At 35.6% G+C, this 21,175-nt stretch overlaps 1 protein-coding gene across 6 annotated transcripts in view; it reads right to left on the reverse strand.

The window, feature by feature from the left end:
- Positions 1 to 65: 65 nt before the first annotated feature.
- Positions 66 to 21,175, reverse strand: part of KLC1 (kinesin light chain 1) — a 50,541-nt gene continuing 29,431 nt past the window's right edge. For 2 of the 6 annotated variants that reach the window (XM_075029734.1, XM_075029735.1), the window contains exons 12-16: positions 20,310 to 20,418; positions 16,665 to 16,826; positions 11,234 to 11,364; positions 6,487 to 6,553; positions 66 to 5,143 (exon numbers count right to left, since the gene is read on the reverse strand). In XM_075029734.1, the coding sequence (XP_074885835.1) occupies positions 5,078 to 5,143; positions 6,487 to 6,553; positions 11,234 to 11,364; positions 16,665 to 16,826; positions 20,310 to 20,418 (535 nt within the window). In that variant the 3' untranslated portion in view covers positions 66 to 5,077. The other 4 variants (XM_075029736.1, XM_075029738.1, XM_075029737.1 and 1 more) reach the window with 4 other exon arrangements.

Here is a 21,175-nt window from a genome sequence, read left to right on the forward strand (position 1 = left end):
AGAAATGTTAAGTGACACTTGAGAAACTTTTAAACAGTTTCAAATTAATCTACAGATCTGTGATGTATTTAAAGATGCCTTTTTCAGCAGAAAGATCATATAGGGTTCTGGAAACATTGCTTTGGGAAAGTAGAACCAAATTCATTTGTGGTTGGTAAAGATAAAGAAGTTCCACAACTGACCTATTAACAAAACAGATGTAGTAAAACACACTAAACAATCTCATTACAAGTTTCTTGATGAAATCACAGTGAATTGCTACTATTTGTTACAAATAACATTTGTGGAAGTTTATTTTCAACAGTTTTATGGGGTAAGACAAACAGGTGACCTCTGAACAGGATTTCATCCATAGCTGTGACAAGCAGTAACTACACATGGAGATCAAAATGCAGCATCTTAAAGCCAATCTTGGAAGGTTTATTATTTTTCTTAAATCAAACATGAAATCCACATTTGCAGGGGTGGGGGGGGGGAAGTTCTCCTCAAGAAGGATACATTGACATTACAAATGGTTTTCTGGTTTTGCTGCTGTTAGGTTTTGTTTTTTAAACCAGGTCCTAGAAAACAGAAAATACCATTCCTGATTGCATAGAACTCATCTGGCTTAATTATACTGTAACCTACCACCGCTACTGTATAATGCTTCTATTACATAATTTAAAGACTCAGTAACTTTCTGTGCTTGAACAGGGACTCGAGTATAAATACAGGGAACCTAAGGATCGATCTGGTTTTAAAAACTGCTTCACTATGCTTGTTCCATGCTGTATACAATTTAGTCTCTTTTGTGGGTCCAGCACAACCGTTAAGAGCAGCTTCCAGCTTTCTGACGTAGCTGGAGCATTAAATGAACTTCCAATTATAGTTCTCTGAATACTTCTTATTTAAAAGCAGCCATAACTAAAAAAGAGGTTTGCAACTTCATTATGAGCATAAGCATCTTCTCAACAGCTCAAGTCTCTTGACTTTTATCAGATGGTGGCACTGTGTTTTGCTTCTTGCTTTGTTGTTTTGGGCTTTTTAAAAAAAAACAAAAACCAAAAACAACACTACTGACCTTGGCTATTCAGTGTACTGAGACTATTGTGAATGGTTTGAGGGGAGAAATAATCAAATGTAGATCTTCAAGATTTCCCTCAATTCTAAACTATTAAAAAAAAAAACCAAACAAAAACCACCAAAACCCCATGTTTATACCAATACTTCTGTAAGCCTGTGACACTGTAAATTTGCCACAATGAAACTGTAAACTTCATGGCATCACATCTTTTAACATTTATTCTCTCAGTACAGGCTAACATTAATGAAAATGCAATTCTATTAGCAGCTTTCAGAGAAAATACATGACCTGCATAACAAAAACTAAATTAACTTGAACTCATCAAGTATTGTAAACACACTTTCAACAAAGCACTGCACACCCCTTTTACTTATATTTACAACAGGACCACACCATTTTCAAAATTACTGGATTCAAATGATACAATTTAAGCACAAATACTTCTCAAGCTTAAAACCATTTTAAGTTACTACCATTCAGGAGGGCTTGCGGGGATGGGGCAGGAGGTGCTTGTTTTAAGAAAAGGTACAAACTCTAGGTAACATGTCCAATTGTTTTTCCGTTGTTTAAGTGCTATCACTGCAGTACTGCAGGCACAAACATCACACCAATAGTTCAGTTATTCCTCTGAAGGAGGAGCAAATCATGAAACAGTTACATTTTACAATGATATTTAATAAGATCTAAACTCAAGACCAAATATTGCCAATATTCCTAAAGACTAGCATACAGCGAGACAGAAGGGCAACAGGCACCTCTCTATCGGTAACAATCCAATGTGTCATTCGTCCTACGTGCAACCCTCCCTGACTGTATGCCCCGGAAGAGCGAGCCACTGTTCGTAGGAGAATCTAGAGGAACTGGCCTAACCTGGAGTCCCCATTACGTTTTTAATGAAGTTCACCCTTACAATTCTGGGGAAGGACAAACATGCTAGATTAAAAACACAACAGCACTACCACAGTTGCACGTAGTTTCTAACAAGATGTCTGTCAATTTTGAGGGTCTTTTCTAGTTTTCTGTTTCAACAGAGTTGTTGATTTAGTTTGGTACTGAAGACATCCAAGAATTATACAATTAGGTATTCCAGTTTTATACTTTATCCAGGCTGTTGGTTACAATTGGAACAGAGGAAATTCAGAAAGAAAATCTTACATAAAAGCAAACTGAGAAGCCCACCTGAAATTTACATGTATACCAACCATGTCCTGACAGTAATTCATTCATGATTCAAACACAAGGAATGTTGACCTTAACTTTGTTTTTGTACTTTACAAGTTCTTCTCAAACTGCAAACAGCTCATTGGCTCATAACTGTAAGGACTTGGCTATCATTCTTGGGGATTTATGGATTAAGTAAGTCTGGAAATTTGTTTCTTCTCTGAAAAAAAAAAAATTAACCTTTTAAATATAAGAATTATTTAATAAGCAGTAGCTCAACAACTTAAATCTTCCAACACTTTAAAATACTATATAAAGGTTTAAAACATTTAAAAGCACAGTACTAGTAATGCCATCAACAGTACAATCCTTCTAAAGGAGGATCTTTAGGAAGGAGTACTTCCTTCCTAAAGGAGGAAGTTTCCTCACTATCACCATCAACATACCACAGTCTTGCATTTTAATGTTTAATTGTAATGGCATGGTTAAATATTTTATTGCTATTTACAAAAGTTTGGGTGGGTTTCTTTGTTTTGTGTGTGTTGTGGTTTTTTTTGAGAGCTGCAAAAATAATTTTCCTTCAAAGCTGAAAGATGAATGTGGAAAATACATTTTTCAATTTAAGTAATTCCTTATTACCGAAATCGGTTCTGTGTCTAGTTTTGTGGTTTTTTTGGAAGCCAGACTTTCATAACGGTCTCTGAGTGAAACATCGAGCTCTACAGAAACGTGTGTTCCAAGGCCCGCTGAGCCACTCCTATAGCAGTAGCATCTTGCTGGTGTGAAACGGGTTGATTGCGAGGGGTGTTTGCAGTGAGACTTTCTCACCGTACGGCTGGAAGGACAGATGACAGCACCGCAGCGGCGCCGGCTGTGGCAGAGGGTTCTCCTGCCGCCTCCCCGGCCTGACTCTCGGTTGGAGACGGGCACCCACCCAGCCTGGCAACCTGAGGTACAGTTCCTTCTGCAAAGCTAGCTCGGTCTGGCTTTGTGCAGAGAACTGACTTCACCAATGGGTGTATATAACATGTTTTGCTTTAGGGGGGGAAAAAAAGTATATATATTATGTATTTTTTACTATAAAAAGCTCTTAATAAAAAGATTAAAACTCAAGAGTCTACATTATGAGTATATATTGTTAAGATAACTGAGCAACAATCTGTTCTTGCTCAAGTTCTTTAATGAATTGCACTACTCTGTGCTAAAACTTCTACATATTAGCAGCATCATATCTCACCATTTCTAAACTGTCATTATGGCAGTTATACCATACACAGCTTGCTTTAAAGAGATGCTAATAAGGTACCTCCTGGTAAACATAGTCAAGTGCATTACATACACAACTTTTTGCATCAGGTATTGTAACACAACTTAAGACCAGATGCAAAGCCACTCAAATACTTCTACGAAGTACTAATTCTAATGACTCTTCACACCTTGTTCAAATACTAAAACTTGCTTATGTCACTATGTTTTACCTCCATCAGCTGGTGCTAACCTTGAATGAATATTCCAGCTTTTCCCAAAGTTAATTTTGTTCGGCATTTTCCAACTCACAACTATGACCACAAATACATTTGTACACACACTGGTTGGTTTTTTTTTACTTTCTCATCCAGCTTCACATGAATAAGAATTTTTACAAAAGATGAACAAAATTACAAGCTTTACAGAAAAGCAAAAGGAAATACTAGCATCTATAAAATACTTAAAACATACATACTTTGTTCCAGCAGCAGTCCTGTATACAGACAGCATATATATTAACCGTAAGTAGATTTAACATGGATGTGTGGTCAAACAAGTTGCTTGCCACTTACAGCCATCTAGTGCTTCCACTGGGGCCCTTAGGATTTGAGTGGTCCTTTGCACAGCAGCTACTCCACAGTGTAACAGCCTAGCGTGCAGTTGCCTGCTTCTGCTGTCATCAGCTATTACGGAGAAAAGCAGGATTTGGGATAAGCATAAGGAAATGTTGGAGCACTTTCAGCATACAGAGAATGGGATTGTGAATTCCAGTGGACAAGCAAGAAAGTCAACCTGAGGCTTGATGTCTCCCTAAGAGCAACAGCAGCTGCTCTGGGACATTTGCAGTCCAAAACTTCAGTATTCTTCAACCATACAACGCAAAGGTCAAAACAATTTCAATTTCTCCTGATCAACATGAACTGTCCTGTCTCTATCGCCTATTGTGCCCTAAGACATATATCAACAAGCATCAAAGTTCTGGTCACAGGTATTGCTCTTCACGCTATCTGTATGTAATGTAACCCCAACCATCTCTTCTGCAAAATTTAACAGCTCGACCTAGTGGTTAAGTAAGCCATGTCTAAGTGCTGTTTTGCCAGCTAAGGTTTCTAACGTTAATCAGTGGTGCAAAGGAAAGCCCCACCAATACAGTATGCTCAATCTGAATTTATACAGTAATGCGCATAAATTTATCCTTTTCTCATTCCAGCACTGTATATATTTAGCGCTACACATTTAATTTTGCCTGCATTTTCAAACACGTTTGCATTTTGGTATGCTTTAAATATGTTTGTATTTTTAAATTTTTTTGGCTGCTGTAATATTCAGATGTATTAAAGAAATCAACTTTAAGTAGCATGAATGGGAGCAGTGCAATGAGCAATATATATCTATATAGTTTTCCTGTAGAAGAAAATACCCACTAATGCTGTGTTTAAAATTGTCCCTATTTAGAAAAGTAAAAACAGCAGTCCATTGGAGGAAAAAAACCCAAAAGTCTACAAACTAGATGTTCCTATACATAATGATGAGGAACCAAAGCTTTGAAGGTCTCAGTGCTTCTTTATTCACAAAGGAATATTAGCTAGCTTCTGTCCAAGAATCTCAATGCGCCAAATCAGTATGACTGACACTCAGAGCTCTTGAGTCTGTCAGACAATTATTTCGTTCCTGTGTGAAGGGGAAAAAAACAAACAAACAAACAAATAAATTAAGCAGATATCCAGACAGTTCAAGCAAATAAACAAAATTACTAGCTTCAACAAATATGAAGAACTACAGAGAACTGGCCTTGTTCATGTTGGGTAGGGAGACTTTTTCTTTTCCTGTGTTCTAATAAACATCTTTTCCCCCCAACTTTCAACTAGCAATGCTGAAAATATCTATTGGTAAGTATATACAGCCTTTACAATCCTGACCCAAGTCTTACCAGAAATGCAAAAGCCCATCTATGGGAATTGCCATAAATGTCTATGGTGGGTGAACTAGAAAAGTTCACAAGAAGTGAGAACCAATTTTAATATCACAGCGTATAAACAAACAATAAATTACTCTTCTGGAAGTCACATCAATTATATACTAAGGATCCATTTGAGGGGCACAGCATTTTCAAACCTTGGCACTGTTGCTGCAAAGAATTATGCTTTACCCAGGATTTTTTTTTTTTGGCTGAACTTCACTCTAAGCTAAGTTTTGCATACATTTCACACCACAGAAAACTCTGCAGTATGTTCATTAGAGATAATATAGTTTAGACACCTTTATGCCACTCAACAGTAAAATGAGAGCCATACAGTTTGGGCTTTCTTGCTACTGTAGGACAAATAGCGAAGAAGATCCTCATGTACATTTTGTTAGTACAGAAGCAATTTTGTCTTCCTAAAATTAGTTGCAGTTACTGTGTTAGTAAAATGCACAGCAGTGTTTAGAACGCAGAACATTGCTAGCTTGTTTGACAATATAAGAAACAGTGACTTATTAGGTAAAAACAGAAAATGGGAAGTAGCAATTGAGCACACCATATACAGTTAAGCAAAATAAGAACGTTTTATATTAGGAGAAGCATAACATAGATCAGACAAACTTTTAGAGACTGCTCCTGTGCAACCTCAGAAACAACTGAAGTCGCATTTAAGAGAATCTGAAAATGTACAGCAATTAAGGTGACTGGGCCCTTTGCAATAAAGGGGCTCATGTAAAAAATACTTGGTAACTGGGCTTTAAGAGTTCTTGTGTTTTTAAGCAACATTTACAAGAACGTAACATTCCAGAAGTTTCATATCCTCTGTAATAGTTAAAAGGTCCAACTGGTCGGAGTTAAGCACTTGCTTAACATTACACATAATTCACAAAAGAGTTACAGAATGATGCCTTAAGCAGACGCTTTAAGCATCTTACTGGAGTAGGATCTTACCAATCACTAGGAGTTTGTTGTTTTATTATTTATCATGCTCTTTTATCTCAAACCCTACTTATGATACCTATTTTTGTAAGAGTATTGTAGGGCTTCTTACTTGAAAATGATCTTCAGTAGCCTTGCCACCCATGTTAAGAACATTCAGAGAACTGGCACGCTTCATGCTGCAACCAGGACAGTGAACATGCAAGGATAAACCAATCAGAATAGCTGAAAACTAACAGCTCTAAAAACACAAGTATAACAATGAGCAATGCACAGTTAAGGGATTTGGAACAATGCCCCAAAACTGATCTGAGGGATACCCTTTAAGGTAACTACGTAACTTAGAATATGTTTATATTCGGTTCTAAATTACATATAAAACCAAAAAAATTACAAGCTCCTTAGAGCTTAAACATTTCAGGCAACTGATTTCATTTCAACTCAAAATCTCAATTTTTAAAGCATATCAAATACATACACTGACTTAGCATTGATTTTTAATTAATTCATTCTCAGTTTCAATTTTATGCAGCTTCTTACAAAAGCATCAAAACATTCAGACAGTTTAGGAAAAAAAATGTGAAATAGGAATAAGTCTGTCACATAGGCAGCATTTAACTCGGAAAAACTACAACAAACATTAGTTTAGTACTTTCTGCCTCATCTAGGTAAGTCTCCAGAATCTATTTCAAAAGGCATTTTAAAATCTTTTATTTTCATTCATTTTAAAGTAAAGGGAAATAAGACAGTTGCTGCTATTAACTCTGGTTATGCTTTTGGCTTTACAATGCTCTGAGCCGTATTAACAACCCTACAATACTGTATTGAAAGCAACAGATAAGGAGGTAAGGGGGGGGGGGGGGAAAATCACCACCTACACAGGAGCTACTGACAGTCAAAATATCACTGCATTAACAGTAATATCTACTGTTGTTTGGGATGAGGATTAATAATTTATCTACATTTCTCAAACATATACAAAATTTAACAAAAATATTTTAAAGTGTGTGTAACAGAATTCAAGATTAGTCTGAAGATTCCTATCATCTTGGTGACTACAACAGGAATGTCTGATGTCCTTTATCCCAAAGTGCCTGTACATTACTCAGAATGTTCTACGTTTGCTTTGATTTTTCACTAGCTCTTTAACTATTTCAAAACTACTACATGAGGGCTTTGAATATATATTTGATGAACTATTCACAAGACAGTAAGGCCCTAATCCTGCAGGGCTACCTACAGTTTTTGAGACAACTGGATAATGCAAAGTTTCCAATGCCTTCCAATAACATGGAAAGGTTTATCCATACAGATCACAGTAGATATTCACCAGTTTTTCTTTCTACTGAAGCAAGACTACTAACAGTCAAAATCAAGCACGAGTTTTAAATGCTTTCATAAAGCAAAGGCTTAGCAGAAAAAGGAACCAAAACACTAACAAACACAGGCACCAGCTGCCACATAGCATAGGCTTACTGTTTTTTCCTAGCATTAAATCTGAACGTTTCAAAAGCTAGAACGCACACAATTTAAAATATTTGACATGAGTGTTAGCAACAACAAAGCAAGGACTCATGCATGGTATACTCCTCTCATTTATTCAATGAAACATGTACAACAGAGGTTATATGTGGAAGTCAAAGTAAGTTAATCTTTAAAACACAAACAAAACATTACATAAAACTCTTCAAAAGAGCATAAAGGCTTACAGAAAACATTCCAGGGAAATAGAAAATCCACCAGTAAAAATTTACACAAGTATTTTTAGGTTCTTGCTGAAGTGCCAATCAAAAAAGAAATTTTTAATCACGCATGAGATACTATTTTGTTTGTGGGCTGGGTTTGGTTTTGTTTGTTTGTTTGTTTTTAAATCAACATAGTTAAGAACTTTAGTCTGGCAAATGCACTTTTAATTCCCTCCATGTTAGAAACATGATCGCACAAATTGCATGCAGTTGTTTTTCTGGTGCGTAAGTAATAGCAATAATGAAAGCTTTTTTTTTTTTCCCCTCTTTTAAACTACAAATCTTTACTGTTCTGCTGTATGATCAAAATTTTCAAACTGAAATAAATCAAACCTAACACTAATTAAGCGAAGTTAAATTTTTACAGAACTGAATTCAGAAATACGATAAAGAAAGAACTGATACCATGCTTCAGATATTTTATGTTTCAAAGAACAGTTCTTAAGAGATTTGTTCTTTGTCAAAAGGACTTTTGCATTATTTTAAAGAAACAATTTCCCTGATGAGTTTTCCACTTTATTCTCTCCAACCTTCTGTATCAAGCAACAACATGAAAACTAAGTCTTTCTTTCATGCTGTGGTATTAATGTGTTTCTATTTGAGTATTTCTCATTCAAAATCATACCACCACTGTCAATTACTATTTACAGAAGCACAGTATAAACAACAGATGTAAACCAGTTTCAAAATAAAGTCTTCACAGAGACACAGGCAGGGGATGCAGAGGCATACTGGTAAGGAGGGAGGCACATGAATCTTCTACCTAGAGTGGCTGACTTCATAGCAAAAATGATTTCTATGTATGCTATGTCAGTATTGTAATATTCAGCTATCAAACACACTAAAAACAAAAGGTTTGCATAATGAAAGCTGAATATCCCTTTTATTAACCTCAGAAGCAGAAAAAAATTAAATCAATTTACTAAAGTTTCTTCAGAAAATGAAATCAAAATTACTTCTTGGAATAACAATATGTACAGCTATGCTTCATGATCTACAAAGCTGGTGTTTAATACCAGGAATCTTTGCATTTGTTATTAAAACCAGCTAATTTAAGTTAGGATTAAAAAATGTCTATATGTTACAAGAACAGAAATTGTAATATTTATTGTCTTACTCAGCATGCATATCTACATAAAAGTCTGTCAATGCAACAAACTTATTGCAAGTTTTAAGAATAAATTATTCTTTGAGAACTACGGTGACATCTAAAAAACAAGAATATTTTGTCAAAAAGGAAAAGCAAGAAAGATATCGCTTTGTTTTCAAATTTGTTTCACACTGATGTCTTTATATGAAGAAATCTTATCTGGTGATACAGACCCCACAATATAATTAATGTGAATGTGGGCAGATTACTTCTACATTGGTCAAGTAGCACTACTGAAGTGCACAGAATAAAAAGGCAGAGGAGTTCTTACAGGACACTGCAAAGCCAAATGTCTTCAGTTATATGTAAGCGTAATTTTCTACACCTATAATCACAGAGTTACTTTACCTGCAGAAAAAGGTATCTCTATTTACTATAGAGAACAAGGAATAAAACTCTTTGTCTTTTAAGAGACTGAAAAACCTTCCCATGTCTCACAAAAATTAGGAGAAAATACAAAATTAGCTATGAATATATGCATCTACTCATACAAGAATATACCTGAACTATGATGTATGAACTCTAGACAGAACTGAATAGAAACAGAAAACCAATGTATAAAAATACTAATACTGAAGACAAAGAAGGAAATCCCTTTTATTCTATTTTGGCTTGCATTTGCTTGTTTTCCCTAAAGCATTTTACGTTTACATATTTCCTTCTTCTAATCACATGCTTTTCACAGTTTATTCCCAATCTATCATCTCAGAGGCAGTCCTTAATGATCTATCAATTAATGCAAAGGGATTTTTGACCTTGAATTTGATTCAGTGCCTTCAACATCAAGTTTCTGGCAGCTGAGAGTGAAATTTTAATTAGCAATTCTAAAAATCAGATCAGCCTGAATTTGAAAGAGATATGTGAGGAAGCAAATTCTACGTGTATTGCAGCTGTACACAATGTTTTACAGCCACATAAAAACAAAGCAAAACTTCGTTGGAGCACTTACAAAACCACATTGAGACCCTGCCTTCAGATCACTGTCTTGGGTGTTACCATCATCATCATCTACTGTATTACTCATAGGTCCAGTTGCTCCATCAGAAGTTGCTCCAAGTTCTCCAACTTAACTGTTTTAAAGCGTAAGTTCAAATTCACATTGTCATACAGTTTCCTGTCAACTAAATGAATTCCAGTTTTCCACAGCAAGGGGAAAAACCCCTGCAAAACTGATTGCAATTATGTTGGGGATGAGGGGGAATACCCATGAGGTGTATTATGAACAACAGTAGTACATTTTAACATTTCAGCTTCTCTGCAGCAGTCAATAAACAATGGATGTTTTTAGGCATTTATTAGAAATAGTACATATATCCAAATCCACAATCATATGGTAAATAGGAAAGAGTGAGAAGTCAGATCCATTAAAATTTGAGTTTTTAGCACTGACTTCACTGAGGCCAAAATGTTAAGAGATGGACAACTAGGTTCAAGTTTTTCAGTGTTCTCCTCTGCTCTCTGAAATCTGTGTTTTCCAAAACAGAAACTGAGAAGGGCTCAAGTTGGTAATTCCCTTTATACCCACAGCAATATATAAAGCTGTATCAAGATACTAAGCTGTATCAAGAATGTTAGTTGTGGGTTTACTGTATTCAGGCTTTTACTGTAAAAACCAATAACCTTTATTATTCTTCACTGCTGTGTGAAAAGGAGAATTCTGCAGGTAACTAACATTTATCAATAATTCTATGAGGCTTTTCTATTCTTCGAGTGGCTAAACCAGTAAAAAGGGAAAAAGCACTGTTAAAATTGAGTTAATTCTTAAAAGCACAGATAATTCCTCAGATGTTACAGAACTTTCATTATAAGAAATTATTTCCTATTTTATTTTTCTTTAAGATATAAATCTGTTATGATATGCAGTTAGCTAAGAAGAGAAGAAAACACTGCCCTAGGTACTACACTAGGCTACAGTGGGGGCACAGAATGAAGGCACACTAGCACAGCTAAGAATAAATAATTACCCTGGATTCTTTGGTTCACTGTCCCGTGAACTTCCTCCCTTCAGCTTTCTAACCAGCTTCTCACTGCTCCGTCTAATGGAAGCACGAAGTTTGCTAAAGGAACCACTGCGTTTTAAAGATCCAGTGCCATCCTGAAAAAAATTGAACAAATGTGAAACTGCAAGAGTTTCTTGCCCTCCCCCAAACCTGGCTCAAAAACATTTCACTGATGAATTTTTTTTTATTGCTATTAATACATACTTGGTACAATTACCTAAACACATAATACCATATAGCTACAACTTTACCAAAACAAACGTGTTCCAAACTGTAACTAAGATTTCTAAAGCGTGAAGACATGCTCAAGCCATGATTCATAATAATCAGTACAAACCCACCACAGTAGTCAAATAATTCACCATCACCATGTTACCATTTCATATGAGCGCACTGTGGTTAACAGAGTACAAGCCCCAAGCAAAAGCATTCCATCAGTCTAAGAAAAAACCTGTATTATTCCTTCTAAACATCTACATTACTTGCAAACATGTTTAATGAATCCTAAAATCCTTAAACAAAAATACTTCTGATCAGAAACATGTATGGTTAAATTCCTGTGCTTTGTTTTAACTTTCACCAAAGAAAACATAAAACACAATTAAATGAGTTTTTCATACATGTATTCGTGTCTTACATTGCTGTGCCGATCCAAAGAAATTTCCAACTGACCACAATTCTATTTAGTCTTAAAAAACCCCAACAGTTTAGTAAGATTAGAAGAAATGAACACCTCCTACTTCACAGAAATCCCACGTGATTATGAAAGAAGAATTGTAAAAGAAGAAAGTAAAGTACTACTAAGCAGACAAAGACAGACACCTGAGTTGGAGTGAGTTTATTAGAAGTTAGAAAGACAAATACACAAATCACTGAACACCAAGATTAGTAGAGAAAAGCATAATTGCCAAAATCTCACACAAAGACTAAACAGCAATGCTACTTTAGAATAATCATAAGTGAAGACATCCAGAGTTCCATATTGATGTTAACCATGTAATAGGTCTCTAAATACATTTTAAAGCACTTGGAGAACATGCCTTACTTTTACGGGGTTTGTTTGGTTTTTCTCCTGTAAAGATCACCATCATGCCATTTCAATAATACCTTGTGTGATACTTTTAACTACCTTTTTTCCATAGTGAACAGCTACTTATAAAGTTCATTATTACTTTTTTTTTTTACTAATGTATTACACACAGCAAATGGTTGTAATAACATTCTGTATGACTAGATACATATCTGGCAAAGCTACACATGTACAGAAATAGAAAACCAAATAAAGACACCAGCACTGAAGGAATGGCCAGTTTACAGGGAAGTGTAGCTCTGACAAGAATCTTAAGGGGTTTGCTAAAACACAGCAGTCAGTACTGAAGAGAGAAGTTAAAGCTTGAAGATGGTGCACGCCCGTCATGCAGGAGACAGTATAAGAATCACAAAAGGCATCTAGGCCTGTCAGAAATGGAGAGAGAAAAACTGAATGAAACTGTTGGGAAAAATTCAACAGTTTTCAATTTTGAACAGTTATGTTTACAGTATTTCTAGGTCACATTCAAAACAATTTTTTCTGGAGTAAGTATTTGGACTGCCCTTAAGAACAAAGTGCAGGCCCTTGCAATTACCAGAACATATATCTTTATACAGTTTCGTCTATATCACTAATATGCAACTTACAAATGAGCATGAACGATGCTGCGCATTCTTTAAGTTAGAATTTGTATAAAATACAAAACACCTTTAAGAAGGCATAGCTTTAGTATTACATTTTGTAAACAAAGAAAGGATTTTTTTTTCAGCTGACATTAACACAAAAATAAAAATAAAGGAAAAAAACAACAGAAGAAAGGAACAGAGCAAGGTGCATTCATTTCAGCTTTAACTTCTGTCAGGAATTTTCCTCAAAACAGAACTGCAAGAAGAAAGAGGTCTTCCCCTAACCTCCAGACAAAATTCTGTTCATTCCTTTAAGGAATTAGAATCCAACTGACTTGTGGCAATTCAGTTTCATGAATATTTTTTAGAACATATCTGTGTGTATATATATAATCCAAGTGGAAACTTCTCCCCCTAATGCAGTGAGGCAGCAGAAAGAATCCACCTTTAAAAATAAGCTGTGGTTCAATTAACACACTTTCCATTCTTGGTGTAAGCACACAGACCATTACTGACAGTCTTAAGAAATTGTTTTGACAGCCTTTACCTATAGCAAGGAATGGACAGTAATTAAAATTATTCTTGGAAATGACAAAATGCCTTGCTACCACGTGATCAGAAGATCAAAATCTGATTATTTATGTTTCAAACTAAATTGCATATATTGTTCACACTTTAAAACAGACTTCAGCTCTGCACGACTGAATAAACTGAAGTCGAAATTCCAATTAGAAGTATTAGATCAGTGAAAAGGCTAATCATTCCTGTGGTCTTAAATCAGCAATGCTATAGTAGTGATAATGATTCAAAGAATAAAGGCAAGACAAATTTGGTAGTTAGAGAGTTTAACTTTTATTATGCTAACTAGCACATTAGGAATAAGCAGACAAGCTTTTGGGTACTTCAGATCTGAAATAAAAACACCAAACTCCCAAGTTAAACACTGACTGACTGCATGATTAACAAAATATCTTTAAAACATAAGCTTAGGATTAAAAAAAGTCCTAAATCCAGTGTAAACAACAACAAAAAATAATCACAAGAGATATCCATTTGCAGCAAAGTTTAATTGCCAATTTTTATGTCACTCAGAATGAGAATCACCTTATTACTTTTGCTTACACCTCCCCACCATCATCACCTCCTGTACTTTGCAGCTGTCTGCTACAATGCGCCTCTGACTGTCTGACACTTCTTATTAAACAAGAGCAACTCTTACCAGCTAGTCTATGGCGGAGAAATTTATTGCTTTTGTTCCACACCTGAAAGCAGACTTACATGCCCAAAAGCTTGTCTTTTTGAAGCATATGGCTCAGAATAAGAAAAGATACTTCTTCACATTGAGAACATTATCTTAAATTAAGCACTATCATATCACAAAGATTTTTATGTCCTGCAACTGGCTGCAAGATCAATTTACAGAAATGCCAACTACAGATACGCACTGCCATTTTTTATATACAAATGTAATACGGGATACAAATCCTGGGATTTCTACCTTGAATTTTTAAGACTGAGTATTTATTTGCATTTTCAAGCTAACTTTAAGGGATGGACTTCATAAGAAACATGTAAAAATGCACTATGCAACGTCACTTAATGTGCCTGTTTTAATAGTTAATGGCAGATTTACTTCAATAGGTATTTCAGGTCTTTTTGTAAGAGTATAAGATATTACATCAAAGAATATAATGCTTAATATGGATTACATTACATATGGAAGTCATTTAATTACAGTAAATCTTCTGACACAAATTTTTTGTTGAAGTTCGTTGCTTTACACACTCCACCTATTCTCTCTGACAACTAAAACCATGAGTCAGCTTGATGACTTCAGAAGAATTTAAATGGAAAAGGCAGGCCTCTCTTCAGGCTCTGCACACTGAAGTAAAAAATTCTACTATACTTTACGAATCAGAATATTTTGTCTGGAGGAAAAACACGAGGGTAAAAAAACCTACACAACATAAAGGAAAGAACAGCACTGAGATAGAAACACTAGCCGGGTAGAGGGAGAGAGAGTTGCCCACTTTATGTAAAACATGTAATACAAAATACCTTCTCTTAAAAGGAGAAAAAAGAAGTAACAAAGATGAAAATAAAGCAATGTCACTTCAGCACACTAAAAATGAAAAGTTTGTTTGCCCTGAGAGGTCAAAATCTAATTTTTCAGAACAACAAATTTTATCACTGAGTTTGATTCAAATATTGACCTAGAAATACTGTCTATTGCTTTTCCACAGAAGGTCCTTTCAATCCAAAACCTGCATGCTTGTTTAATTAATGTCAATAACAGAAAAAAGTTTAATCCATTTAGAACATATAGTCATGCAAAGTACAGCGAAAATTAAGGGAGGAGTACAGTACACAGTTCTAACGCTGAACGGGCAAAATGAGAATTAAAAAAAAAGAGTTATCCAACCTTACTTTGGCTTTATTAATGATGCAGTATTATTCACAACAGATGCTGATTGACTGTCTTGGCACTGAGAACACCAATGCCAAGAAAACAATAATAAAGAGACAAAAGCAAAGATGGAAAGAACATTCTCCTTTAAGACTAAAGCAGTATGCGTTTTATCGAGGTTTCTTTGGAATGCTAAACTTTGTCTCATGTGGCTAAAAAAAGAAGAAAAAAAAAAGATTGCTATTTTAAGAGAAACGAAACTTCAGAACACTCAATATTGCAAAGTAGGCTACTTCCCCTCCCATACAGCAAAAGCAGGCAACACCACTTTTATAATCTAAACGGATATTTTCAGCAGAACTGCAGCTAGGAGTTAGTTAACAGAGCAATATATATCCCATTGCCAGCAATGGGATAAAGCATGGGAAAGCTGGTGACAGAAGCGAACAACTACATAAGCCAGATCAATAACTGAAAGCTTGCACTATCTTTCAAATTAAAAGAAAACAATGGTTAGAAAAATGCATATGTAATCACATTTTATATATATGTTTTTACTTTATGACAATCAGTGTTCCACAGTGAAGCCAATATATGGGAAACAAATAGGAAGAAGCCCTTACTCCAGTCAAATTCTAATACAGGAAAGTGATATTAATATTTCACTTAAGAAATGTGAACTTATGATCACATTGTTATGTGATGGCACTGCTTCTTAACATGGCTTGTATAGCAGCTTGAAAAGTGACATTATTTCCTCTAACAAGTTGGGTAAGGAGATTGGACTCATTTTAGTGTTAGACTGATCACTTTGATTTACTCTAAAACTGGTAACACCTAACACATCTCTATAGCCCATGTTCTTTGTGATTTGAACAGATGCACTATTTTTAGAAGAAACATTTAAAATATGGGCAAATATGGCACCAAAAGGACAAAAGCAAAAGTTAGTTAATTGCCAGAATATTTCTACCAGTAAAAAGAAACCACTGACAAGCAATTGTACACCAGACCATAACCAGGACACTCAATCAGCATTAAACAACTTAAGAGTTAAATACAGCTGCTTGGGATTCTGGAAGAAATTTCACCATTCAGGACAACAACAGAAATGATGTTTTAAAATTTTAAAATATGACAGCTTTTTTTACATTATGTTATGATAAACAAAATGTTATTCTTCATTTCTTAATTGATTCTGCAAAATTACAAAATACAAAGTAGATCAACCAAGAAACTACTGAAAACACAATAGGCTGGTGAATGGACAACCATATTTGTTACGGTGATAATTTATCTAGGCTATTTTCTTAAACTGTGTACTGTACTTACCCCATTCCATTCTACGCTCATACTCACTTCCTCGCCTCCATCAGGACCACTCTCGTACTTTACCACATCAACATTGAGACTTTCTCGGCTTCGCCTTTTTTCTATGCTCTCAGGGTCATTCAGCACTTCAGCAACTCTCTGTTTATGAACATTGTCAAGACCCTGAGAATTAGACAAAATGGGGAAAGGCTTTATTTTATCACAAGCTGTATTAATCTACAACTTACATACAATAACCATACCAAGAAAGAAGTCAAACCAACCCGTAACTCCACCACCCCAATTCTGCTTTCAAAGGGCAGTTGAGTTGCCCTTTATACATTGCAGGAATCAACACAGCATGAAGTGGACAGACAGCCTGGTAGTTTGAGAATTCAGCGATTTGCCATTCTTTTTCTCCTTCCCTATCACTTGTCAAAGCCTCATGGTGTTCCTGTCACTTACCTTAAGCCATCTGGCCCCAGCTTAATATTTAGCAATTTATACATCATGAAAAGTCAATGCAATTCTCAGTTTTCCACCTATCCAATGGTGCAGTATTCACCCACTTTTGGAAAGAACGCTGCAGGTGTCTGAGTATCTAATACCTAAGACACAGGTTGTGTTATTTAAAAATAGTGACATATGACACTTGGCACAGCAGTACAATTTATCCTTCAGAAAGAAATCAAATAGAAAATAAGCTTGTAATAGAACAGACTATATATGGTCAATAAAATATGTTTACTTTGTGTTAAGGAATGCCCATCAATTACCAAATAATCCTTTAAGTATCTTAGAAGTGCTAAAATACCTATGAAAACCCTGCACTAAAGGCAAAATCTTTAACACAGAAACTAGGAATTAACAAAGTCCAAGTCATACTTATTTTCAGTTCTGTTTTCTTTATAATAAACCTACTCCACGTCATAAACAGTATTTGCTGACAGAAAGAGAACCCAGATGAATGCCTTACACATAATAAAGTATTCTGCAACTTTCACTTGGCAGCCTTAGCAGCAAATGCAGCAGCGGATCTGTGCAACAAAGCCAGAGTGTCTACCACAATACAGAAAGTGAAAATCAGGCCAAAATTCCCCTTAAAAGTAAAGTTCATTAATAAGAATGAAAGTTGTTCTAGTGGCATGGAGAAATCAGGTTCTTGGTTCCCCTACAGCTGCCTTCCACTAACTGAAGAGCAAAACAGCCCTCCCTAATGGAATTCTACACACAATGACGCATGAAACCAACATATAATGGTCATATTTTTCACTTCCACATGGCTGTAAGGTACAGAAGAGTGGCTAGAGCTCTCAGACGGTAGAGAAGCGTAGGCTCAAAATGGCTGAAAATCACCACTAAGGAGGTGATGTATCACATACATACTCTAGGTTCTATTCTGAAGCTATATCATCTCTCATTCACCTCACTTAAAAAAAAAATATTTTTGTTAAAAAAATTAAACAAATGAAGGGACAGGGAACTGCACTTTCCCAGTTTGTTCCATTCTGTCATGAAAGATGAAGGACAAAAAACTTCACCGGTCTTCAGAAATCTAGCGCAGACATCCCAGCAGCTGAAGCTAACAAAACATGCATGAAGGAGAACAGAGCTGTGGAGGAGTGATGCTTTTCCACACCTGGGAACAGAAGTACCTCTGCTTTTAGCTCAAAAGGGGAAATGCATTAACCCTGTCTGTCCTCCTTTAATGACCTAGAATAGAAAGGTAGTGTTAAATGCTGCTAGTAAGATAGCATTGTTTCCTACACTTCCAAAACTAGTGCTGTGCGTAATGTGATATATTATGGTATAGGTGGTGTATGATGCACCAGTGAAAATCCGAAGCATGCGTAATAACAATAAAGTAGCAGCAGCAAGCCTCCAGCAGGCTCTATGGAAAATGGAGACAAGAACAGTTTTTGCAGCAGTACTGGCAAGCCAGAAGCAGACTGATTAAACAGGGACTCTGAAAGAGACTTCTCCAATAGCAAGATCCTCCCATCCTTAATTTCCAAATAACCAATTCCAAGCTTCCCAGTAAAAATTTAAAATTTGAGCAGTTGGTGCTCCATTTTGTTTGTTGAGTTTTCTTATATTAAAAAAGGGAACAAACATAACTACAAGCTACGTTTTCTTCCAGTCTTCTTATTACTATTATATTATGTCAATTTATCCTGGTTGTATCTGTTTGAGCTAAAAAATTACCACGTGTAATGGCGACACTAAAACTAAGAACCAAAGCAAATACGTTAAGATGCAGCGCACATTCATTTCTTGCTTTCAAATCACATTTGAATGAGAGAGACACTGAAAATTAACCTTCAGTAAAAGCATGTGAAAATCATCCTCAGTTAAAGAAAGTATTTGTATCAACTATCTCCCCTCCACCCTTCAATTTTCCTTGCCAAAGAACTTTTGTCCCAGATTCATACTTTCCTCTTACCAGTCTCATTCCATTTATTTGGCAAACACTCTAAAGTCTTCCATCGTTTTTTGTGGAAGAAAGAACTTATGCCACCTTATATCAAAGGGAACTGTTGCTGAATTCACCAGAAGAGCACGAGGTTTGCCAGGAGCTTTTCTGCTCTCCCTCTTTTCCAGAAATCTGCTTCTACATACATCAAACACTGCAGTATCATTCTTTAAAATACAACTTCAAATCAGTATAACCAATAAAAACCAGTACATTATCAATAAAGATATGGTCCATCACTTAAGTCAGTTTACTTGAATTTAGAATTTGAGTTTAGAACTTTACATGGACACAGAAGAAAAAAAACAAACACAAAACAAAACAAACCACTTCTGAAAAAAAATATAGATCTTATTTACTATTGCATAAAAATGAAATTAAAATTGAACTTTCCAATTTTTTTTATTCACTTATATTTTCTTATTTTGCTTTCCATTTTAACACTGACTGACAAGCTGTGTTTGCTTGTCCAGTCTTATGTACTTTTATAAAAGACATTGTATCAAATCGTCCAAAAGGGAAAGGAAAACCAAAAAGCCAATAAAACCCCAAAAAAAACGAACTCTCTCCCACCTTCTAAGACTGAGAAAGGGTTACTTGAACTGCAGATTTGAGAGCACAGAGACAGCACAGAACTTCTCCACATTAAAAGAACAGTGCCCCCTTAAACTGTAATATCCATTCCATTGGTTTGCAAAAGTAACAGAAACAGCAACTAATAAATTTATAATGGTCTTCTAAAGGTCTGCACCAGTCAGTTGTATGCAGAAACAGAACATTTGTAAGTTTGACAGCTCCTTATTAAAAATAGAACAGTATTACTGGCAAAGGAGATTATGAACAGAAACTCTCCATTTTCCCCTATCTACAGTCTCTCTCACAGGACTGGTAGCCCACTGAGGACTACTGGCCAACACAGTGTTTTCTGCTCTTCCATCTTCTACACAATTTCACCCTCAATGTGAGTCATGCCCCCGGTACATGGTGCCACTGCCCTAGCAATTAACCAGTTTGCAAGTGTTAAGATGGGATCAGTTTACGACCAGTTCACACTGAAATTAGAGGGCAACACCAGGCACCAGACACTGAATAGCTAAAAGTTTATATATTCTGCACGTACCATAAGATACTGCAGTTGAAAATCTGCATGACCACAATGCAGAAATATCATTCAGGCGAATTATCATACTTGCCTGTTTACGAGACCTCATTGCTGCCTCTTCTAATGTTTCAGCAGCTTCAAATTTGCCCTGTCGTCTGTAAAGTGCCCCAAGGTTCTTTAAGGTAGTTGTTACTGTTGGACTATTTAAAGAAGAAAAAAAAGAAGTATATATATATACACAGACACACACACTCAACTCTTCTCAGTTCACAAACTAATAAAAACTTAAATTAATATAGTATTTGTCATATTTATTGTAATTATTTAGTAAGTCTGTCTTGAAATATACTACACTGTATATGGTTGGTTTAGTGTGCATGGTGGTGTTGGGTTGACGGTGGGACTTTATGATCTTAGAGGTCTTTTCCAAACTTAATTATTTGATTTGATTTGTACTTCATGTACATGGAAAAACCTGTTAACCCCTTTCAAAGTGCATTAACAGCTCACACTATGATTAGTCAACAGCCCTGAAAGTGGAAGTTATTAACTAGCCTCTAGATCTACTCAATCTGTTTCCAGATGCACCTTGAGGTGAAAATTTAGCTCAATCTGAGTGTGTCCAACTAAGTAATTGTGAAGCTTCCAGAAAATATGCCTACTCATGCATACAGTGACCATTACTGTAGCATGTGTTAGTCACAAAACAAAAGTTCCTTTCATCAGCTTTTACTTAACACCTATTTGCAGTTTCTATGCATTCAAACTATGCTTGAACAGTAAAGGAAAAAAAAATTAGAAAAAAAACCCACCACACATTCCATTAACAAGTCACACTCCAACAAGACATGTTTGTTTCAATGACACAATGAGAATTAGCTCAGTCACAGAATTGTTGCATGAAGTTTTGCTCCAGTAACAACAGAGAAAAGATTTCCTCATGCATTAGAATGAACT

This window comes from Buteo buteo, chromosome 6 (assembly GCF_964188355.1).
Source record: "Buteo buteo chromosome 6, bButBut1.hap1.1, whole genome shotgun sequence".
Lineage (NCBI taxonomy): Eukaryota > Metazoa > Chordata > Aves > Accipitriformes > Accipitridae > Buteo > Buteo buteo.